General features: G+C 37.4%; 1 protein-coding gene across 1 annotated transcript; it reads right to left on the reverse strand.

The window, feature by feature from the left end:
• Positions 1 to 13,535: 13,535 nt before the first annotated feature.
• On the reverse strand, positions 13,536 to 14,360 carry LOC141638185 (uncharacterized). The gene has a single exon (XM_074447593.1). The coding sequence runs from the start codon at positions 14,358 to 14,360 to the stop codon at positions 13,536 to 13,538; it is 825 nt and encodes a 274-aa protein (XP_074303694.1).
• Between the last annotated feature and the right edge of the window lie 984 nt (positions 14,361 to 15,344).

The raw sequence follows: 15,344 nt of genomic DNA on the forward strand, positions 1-15,344 counted from the left end.
GCATGGATTCCCAAAGGGTTTGTCTTGTTGTTTGGTTTTATCGGTGGAGGCAAAGGCAATTCCCCTTTCTCGATCATGTCCTGAATGACGTGCTTGAGCTTGAAGTAGGTTTCTGTGTCATGACCTTTCCCTTGATGGTACTGACAGTAGGTATTAGGGTTCCAGAAGCGGGATTTCTTAGCATCAGACGGATCCGGGGTGGGTCCGATTGGTTGTAACTTCCCTGGGTCCATAAGCCTTTTCAGGGCGCTTGCATAAGTTGACCCTATGTTGGTGAACACTCTTTGAGGGAGTTCGGCTCTCTTGGCGGTTGGCTCGAGGAGGTTGACCTCGTCAATCTTGTTTGTCTGACCATAAGGGCGAGATCCGGTTGATGTGGATCCCTGATAGCCTCTACCGGTGGTCTTGGCTAGGACACCCTTTCAGAGGTCGTCTTCAATACATGTCCCAAGGATTTGCAGATCCTGGAATGTCTTGATGTTTTGGTACCTTAATAAGTTGGCATATACCGGGCGGAGATTGTTGACAAATTTTTCTACCAAAGTTGACTCACTCGGCTTGTTGACCAACTGAGTGCTTACTCTCCTCCAACGGGTTAAGAATTCGGTGAATCCCTCCTTATCATTTTGGGTTAGGACCTCAAGAGTACGGGTATTAGCTTGAATCTCGACATTGTCGGCATATTGCTTAGCAAATTCAACTGCAACCTCATCCCATGTAGTGAGGTTCTTCGGGTCAAGGGAGTAGTACCATTGGCGAGGGATCGGTTCCAAGGATGATGGAAAGATCCGGGTGAAAAGTTCCTGTTTGACCCCTTTTATGGCCATGTAGTCTTTGAAGGCTCGGATGTGATTAAGTGGGTCCTCCACTCCCTTGAATTTGGGCACATCGTCGGGTAAAGTTGTCGGTAGTTGATCCCCAACGGTTCAAATCTTCGATTGTTTTCAAGGTGGATATTGTTACTCCGGGTTAAGAGTTGTTCTTCTAGGAGTTTGAGCCTTTTTCGATTTGATCAAGGGCGGAGTGTTGTGCTCTCCAGCTTCCTTGTTTTCCAGGGTGTCGATACAGGTCTCGACACGGTCCAGAGTCACCTTAAGAGCAGTGAGCAGGCTGGCTAGCTGAGCATTTGTGACATCTCTGTTGTCATTGTTGTTGTTGGACGAAGCTGAAGACGGGGCCATGGTTCTGAGGCAGAAAATTGATTCACATTACAACTCAAACCGACACGGTTTGTAATACCCCATAATTTAATAATAATTTATGAGAATAATTTATATAATTTATATAAATAATTAATGAGATTTCTAATAATAGTTGCGAGAAAGGCGTTAATTAAATAATAAAATAAGTAAGCAAGTCGGGAATTGGGTTTAGCTAGTAACTAAGCCTTGGGCCGTGTGTTGTAAATAAATATGGGCTGATTATATTAGGCCTAGTATGAGTGGTAGTCGGGATATGAGACGAGATTTAATAATAAAATAATAAGTATAATAATATGGTAATTCCTAATAATAATTAGAAAAGACAATAGTTTCCTAATTGGCCTCATATACTCTCTAAACCTAGACTATAAATACTTAACAAACCTGAAAAGTAATTCATAAAAGAAGAGGAAGGAGATTTAGAAGACGGAAGAGGCAATTAGCGATAAAAGGTAAGACCGTCTCACAATTTAATGTATTGACTTTGTAACTTATGTATCTCGTAAACTAAACCACCATATGACTAGCTGGGACCGTGACCTTGGCCGTGAGACACCAGGGGGTGACCGGACCTACGTTGGACTGCCGTTGACCGTCTGGGAGGGGGTGTTTGACCGGAGTTTTGTGGTGGTGTTTGTTGGGTTAAAATAATACAGAAGACTCGGTTTTGACCCTACTTCGACTGAGATGGACCTGACCTGGGTTAGGGTTGGTACCACGGGGAAGAGTCGACCGTTATGGGTGGTCGTGGGTGGCCGTAGGTGGTGGTTGTGCGGTGGTTGCCGAGGAAGGGTTACGGGTTCTTACCTAGGCATGACTCGTGTGGGACCAACTTGGGGTGGCTAGGGTTCAGGTGGGGTTGTCGTCATCTAGGTAGGTGTTAGGGTGGATAAAGGGGCCTGCTGAGTGGTTGTGGTGGCCAGAATGCGCAGAATAGGGGAGTGAGGGTGTCGTGTTGTTACTGTCGGGTTTAGAGGGGTAGTTAGGGCGTGAGTGTTGAAGGTTGTGGGGGCGGTTTGGACGATGGTTATGGGGGGGGGGGGTAGTGGTGCTGGGTACGGTGGAAGATGATGGTGACCTTTAGTGGTGGTGGTGGTAGTCGTAGGCAATGGTTTAACCGTGGAGTTTGTATAAGTCGGATTTTCGTTAATTGATGTGTTCGTGGTTGTGTTGCTAGGGCTCGTATGTTGGGTTCGTGTGTGGTGGTTACTATGGCAAGGTCTAGGATGCCATGTGTGGTGTTGCTGCCGGTGATTGGTGCGGGACTGGGTATTGGGTATGGGTGGCCACGATAGAGGCGTTTGTAGGGTGTGTGTGGATGTAGAGGAGGACGTGTTTATGGTGTGGGTTTGTCACGGTTTTGTGACTATTATGTTGGGTGGTGGGTTTAGTTTTAAGACGGGTAACTCGGGTTTCGTATTATAATTTAAACGGGATTTATAATTATACGAGATTATAACTTATGTAATTAATTAATTAATTAATTTATAATTAATAGAACTATTTAAATAAGTAAATAATTAATAATTGTAAATATTATTATAATTGTTAGGTAACAGATTGTGAAGGATTTATAATCGAGTTCGGATTGCTTTATTTATTGGATTGCTTGAGCTGCGTAATTGGAATTGCTTATCAGGTAGGGATAAATCCTACTCAACTTTTACTCGATAATGTTTGTTGGATGATTTATATTAAAGTGAATTGATCATATGTGAATTGTGTTTGTTGATATAATCGTAATTGTTGGAAGGGAGATTTATATTGCATATGTTGGTTGATCATATCGTAACTGTTGGAAGGGGGAATTATATTGAGTTGTGTTAATAATATTGATGAGGTGATTTGAATTGTTATCGTTGGTTGTGAACGTGATTATTGTGAAAAGAGATGCGATAGTCGATTTATGCGTTGTTGAGGGAGTTTGTACACCGGGGTGATGGTAATATGTATGTTGTGAGGAGGGATACTATTACATATTGGCGGTGACGTTGTTAAGGAGGGGTACCAAAGTAAAGTGAGCACGTTGTTAAGGGAGCTGTGCTAAGTAAAATGATGGAGCACGTTGTCAGGGGGTTGTGCAATGTAAAAAGGAAATTGGATTGCTTATCGTATGTTTTTGTTGTTAGTATTTATTCCTACTCAACCTCGCGGTTGACTGTGTATTCGTGAACACCTGCGGTGAACCATAATGGGAGCGATTTGTGGTACTAAAGATTAGCGACTCGGGAGCATTGGGATGAGAGCTTGACATGGACCGTAGTTGAAGTTTAGATCACATAGAATAATTATATCACTTTAATTATTTCCGCTGCGAGTTGTAAATATTTATTTTAAGTTTTAGTTGGTTAATTTGTAATAAACATGTAATCGCTAAGTTTTAATTTAAAGTACTTTGGAATTGTTGTACTTTGTTATTCACTACCTCGGGAAACCGAGATGGTAATGATCCTATTTATTTGGGAATGTCTAGCTAAAGGCTCTGAATAAATGGGGGTGTTACAAAGTGGTATCGAGCAAAACGATCCTCGTGCCTAACCAATGAACATAATAATGAACATAGCGTGTCTAATAAAATCAACCCGGGTAGAAACAGTTAGGAGCCCACTGGGATGAGTTAGGGGCCCCCTCACACCAAACTTCTGGCCCTTTCAGTTTTGAACCAGTTCCCTTGAGAGATATTACAGAGTGGGGCAATTTAAAATGAATGTTTTTTATTTTGTTGTAGGAGTTTTGGTTGCTTTGTTTGAATATTGTTTTCATTGATGACTGAGGTTACGGGACGTAACCTTGATTTTTAGGAGAGTGGAATGAGTGAAATGAGGATTTGATGTTGAATGGTTTTGATCATGAGCATGAAAGTAATTACAAATTGATATTGATTATGTGATTGGACGTTGTGTGATAGTAGAATCATGTCTAGTGATATGCGGTTGTATGAATCCCAAAGCCATGTTATTTAAAATATATTATGAAATGATTAAGCCTGTGATATGAATGCTTTAGAGTATATACTAGTCGTGTGTGAAAGTTTATTGACCAAATTGTGTTGATATAGGAGTAGGAGGGTGTTAATGAAGGCTTGTGACCTAGCAAAAAGGACCTAGAGCTGAACCTTATTCCGTCAGATTTTACCCCTAATTGATGTAGTTGCCATTTGACCAATGCCGTTGGTCTCATGTTTAAAAGTTTTACGGTTTGGGAGAAATAAATAATTTAGTGGACAATGGTCGAAATATTCCTGTACAGTTAAGTTTTCGACAAACGATTTTGTAAAATTTCTCATTTAATTTGTACTTAAGATTTTTGCCTAATTCCAACTCCACTATTTAAATGATTAAAATATGTTTTCAAATTGATAAGACACGTTGCAAGGTAAATTTTTGACAATTAATAGTGATTTTTACAAGTTGACTTTAGTTTTTGACAAATTGCTAATCGGTTTTTGTTTGGACCAACTGGATTGTAAAAATCTTTATAAAATGGTTGAATGAGATTTCAATTTTATTCTTTTTCTAATGGTTTGATAATTCCTTATATTTTCTGGAAAGTATAAAAACTCAACGTGGAATATAACGATTATTTAATAGTAATTTTTGGAAGTTACTGACTTGACTTTGATTTACGAAAAACGCGAGTTTTACCAAAAGTTTACTATAAATGTTTTATCAGTTCTTAACCTATGATATTTGGGAGGTGGGAGTGATGATAGGAGGACCTAAGGAGGGGTAAGAAAGGATATAATTGACCAAACCTTATCTTTGTAAGTATAGAATATTTAAAATGTTAAGCCATATTTACTCGGGTAGAAACTTATGTTGTCTTGTTTAACTTTTATAGAACCATGCCTCCAAAGAGATCTACACCTACACCCTCTACCATGTCCCAAGAGGAGATTGACCGTTTGATATCTATGAATGAGGCTTTGACTGCGGCTCTGAAGACTAAAGGGTCAGTTCAGGATCCAGCAAAGATGAGTGCTAGTATCGCAAGGCACAACCCGACGAAGTATGACGGATTAGGGGAACCATCTTTACTTGGGGATTGGCATAGAGAGTTTGATAACCTTTTTGAGTTGCTAGGATGTCCTGCAGAGTTGCAAGTAGATCAAGCTGCTTACTATTTGAGAGGAAAAGCGGGTTTGTGGTGGAATCGTAGTAAGGAAGTCTTAAGGGAAGCTTGAAGGGAGAGTGATGAACCTTTTATCACTTGGAAGAGTTTCAAGGAGACTATGAGGAGTGTATTTTTACCGGAACATATTAGGAGTAAGATGAGAGCTGAATTTGATTCTTTCAAGATGACTGATGAAATGACGGTGGAGAGCTATCACAATAGGTTTATGGAATTGGCAGAATATGTGTCTGAATTGAACTTTAGTGAGGAGATGCTAGCATTAAGGTTTGAACAGGGGTTGACAACAACTATTAAGAAGAGGTTTGCAGCTGGTCAACCAAGTAGCATGGATGAGGTTTACCAAAGGGCTGGGCATGCAGAGAGGATTGCTGATATGTTTCAAGAGGAGAGGAAGGTGAAGGGGGGAAAAGAGGAAGAGTGAGACACCAAGTGAGGGAGCTGGGGGTAGTAAGAAGCAAAACAATACTCAACCTAAACAATTTTCAGTTGGAGGACCTAGTTATGGGGGTGGAGTGAGCTTGGGTGGTGGTAATTAGGGTCAGCCTTCTGGAGCAATCTTTGGGTGGAGATGTTACAATTGCAACAGGTTGGGTCACCGAGCGTTTGAATGTAGAAGTGCAACCAGGAACGACAATAGAGGGAGTAATCAAGGGAACTATAGAACTCCAGCACCAAGTATTGGAAGCAATAGGTATCCGGGACAATGGAGTACTCAGAGGAGCTACAACAATAGGCAAGGCAATGGGGGCAATCAGAGTAATGGTAGAAAGACTTTTGGTACAGCTAGTACAGTGTAAGGGAATGGGGAGAAGGGTAACTAGTGTTGGAATATGTGTCCTCCGACAATAATGCGATCACAATTGTCGATCATGATGATCACATGTTTAAATCTCATTTTAAGAATACATGTGGGATGTAATATTTACTGATCAACTAGTCCACACATATCGGTAATGATTGGTGACTAGAGTTTGACATTTTTGTCGTGCGACGGTGGTGATCAGTTGATCCCCTTAGGTCATACCTATAGGGAAATACTCTTAATTGATTATTTAATTAATCGTATGCCGATACGAGTTAATTAAATTGCTTAAAAATTGACGGATAATTTTGTGAGTAAAGTTAACGTATCTTATTGTAATGTGATTAAATGAGATACGGTCTAAGTAATCGAATTGTTTTATTACTTAGATAAAATTATTGTTTACGAAACAATTGAAATTGAATGAATAATTTATTATAAATACAAGACGTTGTAATTTATAATTTGATAAACCGTTTTGGTACAAGTAATTACGAATTACTAGTCGACTTTGTATATGACATATTTTATGAGTATGTTGATTTTTAATATGTTAAAAATACATTACAATTTCACATGTCAAGTAACATGTCACATATGTCACAATTGACAAATGACAAAATAAAATGGACTACCCATTTTATCTCAAGTGTACCGAAATATTAGAAGGATTAAGGTTTATATTGTGTTTTTATTTTTAATTGGAAACATGATGATTAAAGCCTAATGTCTAGCATTGCATGCCTAGTCTTATCTTGAGAAGAACAAGACCATGCATTGGCTCTTTAATAAGACCCCTCCCACCGGTTATCTATGTAGAGAAAAACAAAAATGGTTTCCTCTAATTTTCATTCACTACTTCATCTAACATTTTTCTAGTGTAAGAAAAATATTCTCTCTACAATATGAAACATTTTTAGAGAAATAAAAACCTCACAAAAGCTCCTCTCTTGACCGAAATATTCAAGAGGAAATACAAATTATTTTTGTGTCAATTTTATAGTAAGACTTGTATTATTTCTAGTACAAAATAATATTAGTTATTAAGAGGTTTCCTTGGGTATATACTTTCGGGAGAGGTTCTAATTTGGACCTTTTGTTCATCCATTTTAAGGAAAGTTCAAGAACTAACAAATAGGTGAATTTGTTGGTGCCTATTAATCCGAAATTATATAGTAAGATTGATGATTTCTTCTCTTATCTTATTTATGTTTGCATGCATAAGATCTAGAATTTATTTTATGACTAAATAAATTTGAACATATATAAATATGTAAATTAATGAGATTAATGAATTTCTAACAAGCGGTATCAAGAGCCTTAGTTTGTTTGCATGCAAATCGGTTTATAGTTTTTCCGAGTTATATGATTAACATACAAAACTAATTAATTTGGATTTATGAAGATAAACCTAAAAATAACCTTGCATGTTAAACGTTTCTGGTCCTAAATGATTTTTAGGACATTTTGGTTTATTTATGGATTTTATTGTTCATTTTATAGATTATTGGCATTAAAATGTGATTTTTATGATAAAAATGTCATTTTTGGACGAAAACTAGCTAAACATTGAATTTTTAAGTGGTTTTTGGATATGTTTTTACATATATTATCTAGTGATGGCCTGTAAAGTTTCATAATAAAATGAGTTTTGTTTCTTGAAATATGGATTTTTCAAGTTAAAATCGTATTTAAATGGGTAAATAGGTTAATATGAGTTATATTTCGAATCTGGTCATGGAAATTTAGTATATTGTCACATGCAATTTTACAAGATGTGTATAAAATATTTGGATATAAATAACTATTTATGCATGATTTATGAATTTTTGATGAAAAATCACATAAATAGTGACTATAATTAGTAGTAATGCTAAAACATACTTCATGACTAAAGTAAAAACGTCACATGTTTAATTTTATCATATATTTCAGATCTAAAATTGAAAAGTTGATAAAAATAATTTTTCTCATTTTTTTATGGTCATAATTGTTAAAATCGATAAACCGCAACACTGTTTTTCACGATAAATTTTCGAAATTTTTAACCTAAGTTTTGAATATTATGAGTGTTATGGTATTTTTCCAGAATGTTCATGAGTTTAAATTTCAAATTTCAAATTTATTTGAAATTTTTATAATTTAATTTGAAGTTTATAGCATAATTTTGTATTTTAGGTCCAGTTATGAACAATATTAAGAAAATAAGTTTAATTATTGTCAAAATATTAGTGGAGACTAATTTTGAGTCCTAATAATGGTTAGGGTAATTAACTTGTACATAAATATGAATTTATGTAATTATTGTGATTTTAATAAGTTAAATCACGCAAACCCGTAAAAACCGATTAATATACGATATTGGCTCTTAAAAGGCGATTTAGCATAAAATCTAGCATATTCATACATATTATAATGCTGCATTTTATTTATGATTGTCATATTTTAATTTTATGTAATTTTGAATTATGTAATTTTACTTAGTATGGCCTTAGTTTTAATTGGTATTACCCGAAATGCATGGGAATATCGATTCGGTTGTAATTATTGTGATCTCGTATCACCGTTTTGTAATTTAATAGATTTATTTTATTTTATTACAAATGTATAGTAGGAAATTATGTAATTCATTTTTTAATTTTATTATTCCGGAGTTCCTTAAAGACGGTGCCATTCGAGAAGGCGGTCCATCAAAGGAAGTGTTGCCTTGAAGTGCGTGCCAAGACCGAAGTTCAAGGGACCAAAGGAGTTGGTTTCCGAATTTTTAATAGTTTATTAGATTTACTATTTTAGGAAGGCCATACTAGGATTTTATTTTTTATGCTTTGCATTTTATTTATATGTTGCATGCATCGCTAAATCGCCATAACTAAACATGCATTTTAAATCAAGTTTATCGACCGTGTCAATTAAAATTATCGTAGTTCACCGCTTTAGTTCACTTAAAACGTGATAGATAATAAATTGACATGACCTCTCGCTAAAATAAATAATTGAGACTTAGCCTTACCAAAAAGTAGAAACCATGAAAACCTATTTCATGAGGGAGTGCACTCGACCCTACCGGGGTACAAACCTTGTTACGTAGGGGAAGTGGGTGATAAATGTCTACCAACCGAATTTATAAAGATAAGGGTTGTATCCGGCTTTACCGATGCCCAAGTTGATGTAAATTTGGATCATGGACACATTTATTCGAAATTTGGGTTGAACTCAACGAAAGTATTCTCGACGGTTGCCGGATGTGTTTCGGGCTAAAGATAAATATTAATGTAATTTTATCGACCAAGAGTTCTAAAAGTAGAATCGATTAAAGAGTCAATCCACCGAGTTATATTGATGAGGGTTGTATTCGGCTTTACCGATGCCCAAGTTAATATGAATTTGGATCTTGGAATCATTTATCATAGTTGGGTAGAGGTCACTATGTAAATGCTTTACTTGTTATTTACAAGTATTAATAAAACGATGAATGTTAAGTTTTCCACTATTCCGTTATCATATTGTTCTATTTCTTTACCACAATTCATATACGATATCATTTCGATTTTTGATTTAAATCTCCATTAAAACATCGTATTTTTTTGGTGTAATGTGAGCATTTTTATAAATCAATAACAAGAGGATACATCATTCAGCATACATTTTTCAGCAACTTCAAAGACCACTAATAGTAACAAAGACAAACTATGAACTAACAACCCCTATTCTTTGTAACCATTCTTTATCTGAACTACGTGCTGGGATTAATTTGCAACCTCTCAATCTAATTGTCACTAGCTTCTTAATAGCTTCCCCAATACAATCTGGATTTTGCAGATTCAACTCCAACCTGCACCTATTTCTTTCCTGCCAGAGATGGTACCAGCAGGCCATTAAGGCCACTCTTCCAATTCTCCTCTGCTGCTCAGTATAATGCAAACCAGTAGAAGGTAACTTCATTTGCAGCCAGGCTTCAATGCATCCTATCACTTTGACACTGTAAGGACAGTCCTGGAATAAATGAGCATGAGATTCAGGTCCCCCTTCACAAAGAACACAGCTATCAGTATTACAAACTCCAATATGCTTCAACTTCAGACGAGTATTGAGAGCTTCTCTCTTAATAAGCCAACCAATAAAGGCATGCTTAGGGACACACCAGCTGTCCCAAACATCCTCATACCATTGCACAGGGGGGTGTGTACCCTGCAACCAACAGTACCCAGAGCTTACAGAATAGCCTTTGGAATCATGAACCCAAACACCATTCGAAACCCCTGCTGAGCTAACCTACTCTTCACCTTGCAAATATTCCTCCAATTCCAATTAACATCAGTTGGAGGAGTATACGAATGCCAATCACCTCCTTTCATATACACATGGTCAATCCATAACACCCATAACCGATCTGCCTTAGTGTAAATCCAGTTAACAAGCTTACCAACTATTGCTATATTCCACACCCTTGCTTCTTTAATCCCCAAACCTCCTTCTTTTTTAGTGCAACACACTGTATGCCATGCAACCAGAGGCGCTCTTTGATACTTAGCTCCACCATCCCATAAATAATTTCTGCAAATCGCCTCAATTCTAGTGATGATACATTTTGGAATCAGGAAAATGGAAGCCCAATAATTGTGTAAGGTATTCAGAACAGAATTGATCAATGTAAGCCTTCCTGCATAACTGAGCTTTCTAGCTCCAATCCCTTTAATTTTAGCAGTAATCCTATCCAGAAGAATATTGCAGTCCTGCCTAGTTAGCCTACCAGGTTGGATGGGAATACCTAGATATCTAAGAGGAAGCTGCCCCTCTTTAAACCCAGATATTTGAACAATGTCAGCTCTAACATCATCAGAAACTCCATTAAAAATAACCTCAGACTTACTAGCATTCACTCTTAAACCTGATCCAGCTGAAAAAGTAGAGATAGCCCTCAGCAGCAACATCATGGACCTCACATCTCCTTTACAGAATAACATTAAATCATCTGCAAATAACAAATGATTCAATTTTAACCCAGCACATAGAGGATGGTACCTAAAATACCACTGTTGAGTAGCATACTCCAGAATCCTAGTCAGATACTCCATACATATTGTGAAAATAAGAGGGGACATATGGTCACCCTGCCTCAAGCCCCTTTTCCCATGGAAGTAGCCAAACTGTATACCATTCAAATTCAAAGTAAAAGAAGTAGAGGTGATACAACTCATAATCAAGCCCTTAAACTTCTCAGGAAAATGCAAAGCACCTAGCATTTGCTCAACAAATCCCCACTCAATAGTATCATAGGCTTTCTGCAAATCCAATTTAAACATACTTCTAGCAGACACAGTTCTCCTTGAATAATATCTCACCAAGTCTTGACAGATAAGAATGTTCTCCAAAATACTACGACCCTTGACAAAAGCTCCCTGATTCCTGCTAATAATGTCAGGCAACACCAAAGCCAACCTATTACAAATGAGCTTAGAAATCGTCTTGTATATAACATTACAGCACGAAATAGGCCTGAAATGAGTGACATTTGTAGGTCTATCCACCTTAGGTATAAGAGTGATCACAGTGGAATTAATCTGACTAAGTAGTTTACCAGAGTCAAAAAAATTCATAATAGCACCCCCTATCTCATCTCCAACAATATCCCACGCATCCTTGAAAAACTGACTAGTATAACCATCAGGACCAGGAGATTTATCCTTAGGAATACTGAATAGGCAACTCCTAATCTCCTCAAGAGTAACAGGCTTAGCCAACAAAGCCCAGTGATCTTGATCTGACAACTCCCCCTTCTGACTACTCTGACATTAACATCAGTAGTCTTATTGTTCTGACCTAACAGCTCCTCATAATAATCAAGGAAGGCATGCTGAATCTTACTCCCTTCAGTACAGAGAATCCCCTTTTTGTCTCAATTTGCATAACTTTATTTAACTTTTCTTGATAGCATGGTGGAAGTAGGCAGTGTTGATATCCCCTGCAATGGACCATTGAACCTTAGCTTTTTGAGCCAGGAAACTATCCCTAGCCTCAATCAAAGCCCTCACCTCCTGGGACAGGTTATACTCAGTTTGAATAAGCTCCATATCCCCAGGTTGCTCCATTAACTTCCTCTGAATCTCTTCTAGCAGTGCACTAACAATGACAGTACTATTCTCCACATCAGAAAAACATGTCTTGTTCAACAACTTCAAAACAGGTTTCAAAGCTTTGAGTTTCTTAATCACCTTAAACATTTTAGTGCCACCATAGGTATTCTTCCATACACCAGATACACACTCTTTAAACTCCTCAGAAGTCCCCCACATGTTAAAATATTTAAAGCTTTTCTTGCCACCAAAGTCAGTCTGCCTATCAACCAAAGTACAAGGACAATGGTCAAATAATCCTTCAGGGTGGAAATGTGCCAAATAATCACCAAAACTATCCACCCATTCCTAATTGCCCATAATTCTATCAAGCCTACTATAAACTCTACTCCCAGCATCCTGTTTATTAGACCAAGTGAATAAGGCTCCAGTTGCAGAGATATCCTCCATCCCACAAATAGAAACACAATCTTGGAAGCTGCGCATCTCGGCCTCGGTAGTATTACCTCCCGGACGTTCAACGGGAGAAAGGACGTATTAAAATCCCAGTCCACAACCAAGGTAAAGAACAACACTCGGACTCTGCTTTAAGAAATTCCAAAGCTCTGCCTCTCATTAAGTCCATTAAAAGCATAAATCATTGTTAACAAAAACTTCTTATGATCAGTTCTTGATTCAACCATCATATGAATGAACTGAGCACCATAAGCTAAGAAATTCACTTCAAAACAAAGAGGATTCCAAAGGACCCAAATTCTTCCTCCTTTATGCCAACTACAATTCGTAGAAACACTCCACCCATCACATAAAGAAGAATTCTTATTAAGTAGAACACTAGGTTTTAATTTAGTCTCTAAAAGCCCAAACAATCCTACACCATTATTATGCATAAACCACTTCACAACTTTCTGTTTATTCGGGTCATTAAGACCCCGGACATTCCAAAAACCTAAACTATGCATTAGACTTATTGGAAGGGGGGTCCTTTCCACTCTCAATAACCCTTGCCTCAGGAGTATTCATCTCATTCAAGGCATCCATGAAAGTATAGGCACCAGATTTCCCTACCACCTTTTGTCCAAAAACCCCATCTTGTCTATTCAGTCTCATTAACTGTCTAGCTGGAGTAGAAGATATACCCTTAGCTAGTGGTGGGAACACTTTCGGCGTAAACAAAGGAGTAACCTGCACAGGAGACTTAGCAAGCGGTATCGCACTTCCGCACGGAGTTCTTTGAGCAGCCGCCATACCCGCTTTGGCTTCGAGGTAGGTTCCGCTTTGGCCATAGATTTAGGCTTCCTCTGTCTTTGCTTTCTTCCCGCACTAATGCTCATCATGCCCAAAACCCTTACAAGCAACACAGGCAACAGGCCTCCACTCATACTCAACTTTCACCTCCACTTTATTCCCAAATTCATCCAAAAAATACACCATAGTTGGCAAAGCTTGTCCCATATGAAGCTCAACCAGCACCCTAGCATAGCTAAGCCTGATTTTTTCCGCAGTCAAGTCATCTTTTTTGACAAACTTTCCAACCAAACCCGCAATACTAGATAAACAGTCACCCCAAAACTTTAAGGGAACTCCTATCATTCTAATCCACACAGGCACAATATCCCCATCTCCCTTAACCAAATCAGCATCTGAATTCCATGGTTTAACAACCACAGGTTTGTTTTCAAATAAGTAATACCCAGAATTCAGTAAAGCATCTCTCTGTTCCGGCCTCTTAAATCTAACAAGAAAGATACCATTATCCATAAACGAGACCCTATCCACCCCAAACTGATCCCACACATTAAAAACAAAATCTTCAATCACATCCCATGAAGGGTTTGCCCCTAATATATAACAAACGACAGAGTGGTTCCAGAAAGCTACCTCCTTTTTGACATCCTCAGGTGTAAACTGAAGGATATCCTCGAACGCTTCCTCTTCATTGATTGTTGTCATTACAGGAACATCTCTCCCACCACGGCGAAGGACCCATCCAGTGCCAGGTTGTTCACTCCTTCCTTCATCAAGATTCAGAACTGGAATACCTTGAACTTCGCTCATCAGCTTAGTCTTCCCAGTATCCTCAGTCTGAGGGACTTTAGTACTACTATGAAGAGGAACGTTCCCATTATCCACGACGATTTGTAACATTCTGTTTATTTTGAGAATTTTTTGGAGAATTTTTAGATTTTTTTGTTGATTTTGATGAAGATGCTAACGGTGAGAAAGTATTCTCAGAGAATGTCATAACAGCCATGATGACGGCTCTAAAATTTAGGTTAGATCGCAGGTGATTTTCAGAGGATTTTCTCTTTCTATCTCTAGCATTTTTTTGCTCTAAAGTATTATGTTTTTGTTCATTAAAACATCGTAACTAAAGACAAATATGAATTTTCTTCTAAAAACCTCATATGAACCATTGCTAAAGATCTTTTTGTGAAAAGTGTAGATAGAAGTTATTCATTATAAAAAAGGCTTTTGATTATTGACTAACATGTCTAATTACAATGGATAGTTATTCATATACTTAATTGAATTAAGTACTTTGAAACGTTAAATTGTTTTGCTAACTAGATTTGTTGGAAATCAAAATTGACCAAAATACCGCAACCACTTCAATGAAAGTTTTAAGACTAAACAAACGAATGAAGAGCAGTCTTCATGAATTTCAATTTTGCTTCTCTTAGCAAAGATTCATTGAAATGAGTGGGAGCATTCTCTTAATCGTTAAGAAAGGACGAGGTTCAAAGAAGTGAAATTAGAATGGAATTGATACAAGGTAATGTTAAAAGTAAAGTTATTGAGAATAACGATACTAAACCTATCAATCCCGACCGATAAAGTTTCCATTGTCTTAATTGTTGGACGCTAGAAAGGAAACTACCCCAAATTATTGAAGAATCAACAAGTTAGTTGTGGGACATCTAATGGGACCTTCTTCTTTAAATGTTTATTTGATTGACACAAATTTTGCTAGTACTACTTCGTCAATATTAGAAACCGGTGGTGGTTTTCATCATTGTATTTGATACATAGGATGATTAGAATATGACGACTAGCAACAATGATGTTGAGAGATAGAGTCATTGTGTACTCAATCTAGTTTTTGGGTTTAGAGTTGTACTTAATTGTGAC

Source organism: Silene latifolia, unplaced genomic scaffold, assembly GCF_048544455.1.
Source record: "Silene latifolia isolate original U9 population unplaced genomic scaffold, ASM4854445v1 scaffold_194, whole genome shotgun sequence".
In the NCBI taxonomy this organism is placed as follows: Eukaryota; Viridiplantae; Streptophyta; class Magnoliopsida; order Caryophyllales; family Caryophyllaceae; genus Silene; species Silene latifolia.

Excerpts from the sequence above, each read along its gene's own strand:
- LOC141638185 (XM_074447593.1), bottom strand. The coding sequence starts at position 14,360 with ATGTTACAAATCGTCGTGGATAATGGGAACGTTCCTCTTCATAGTAGT.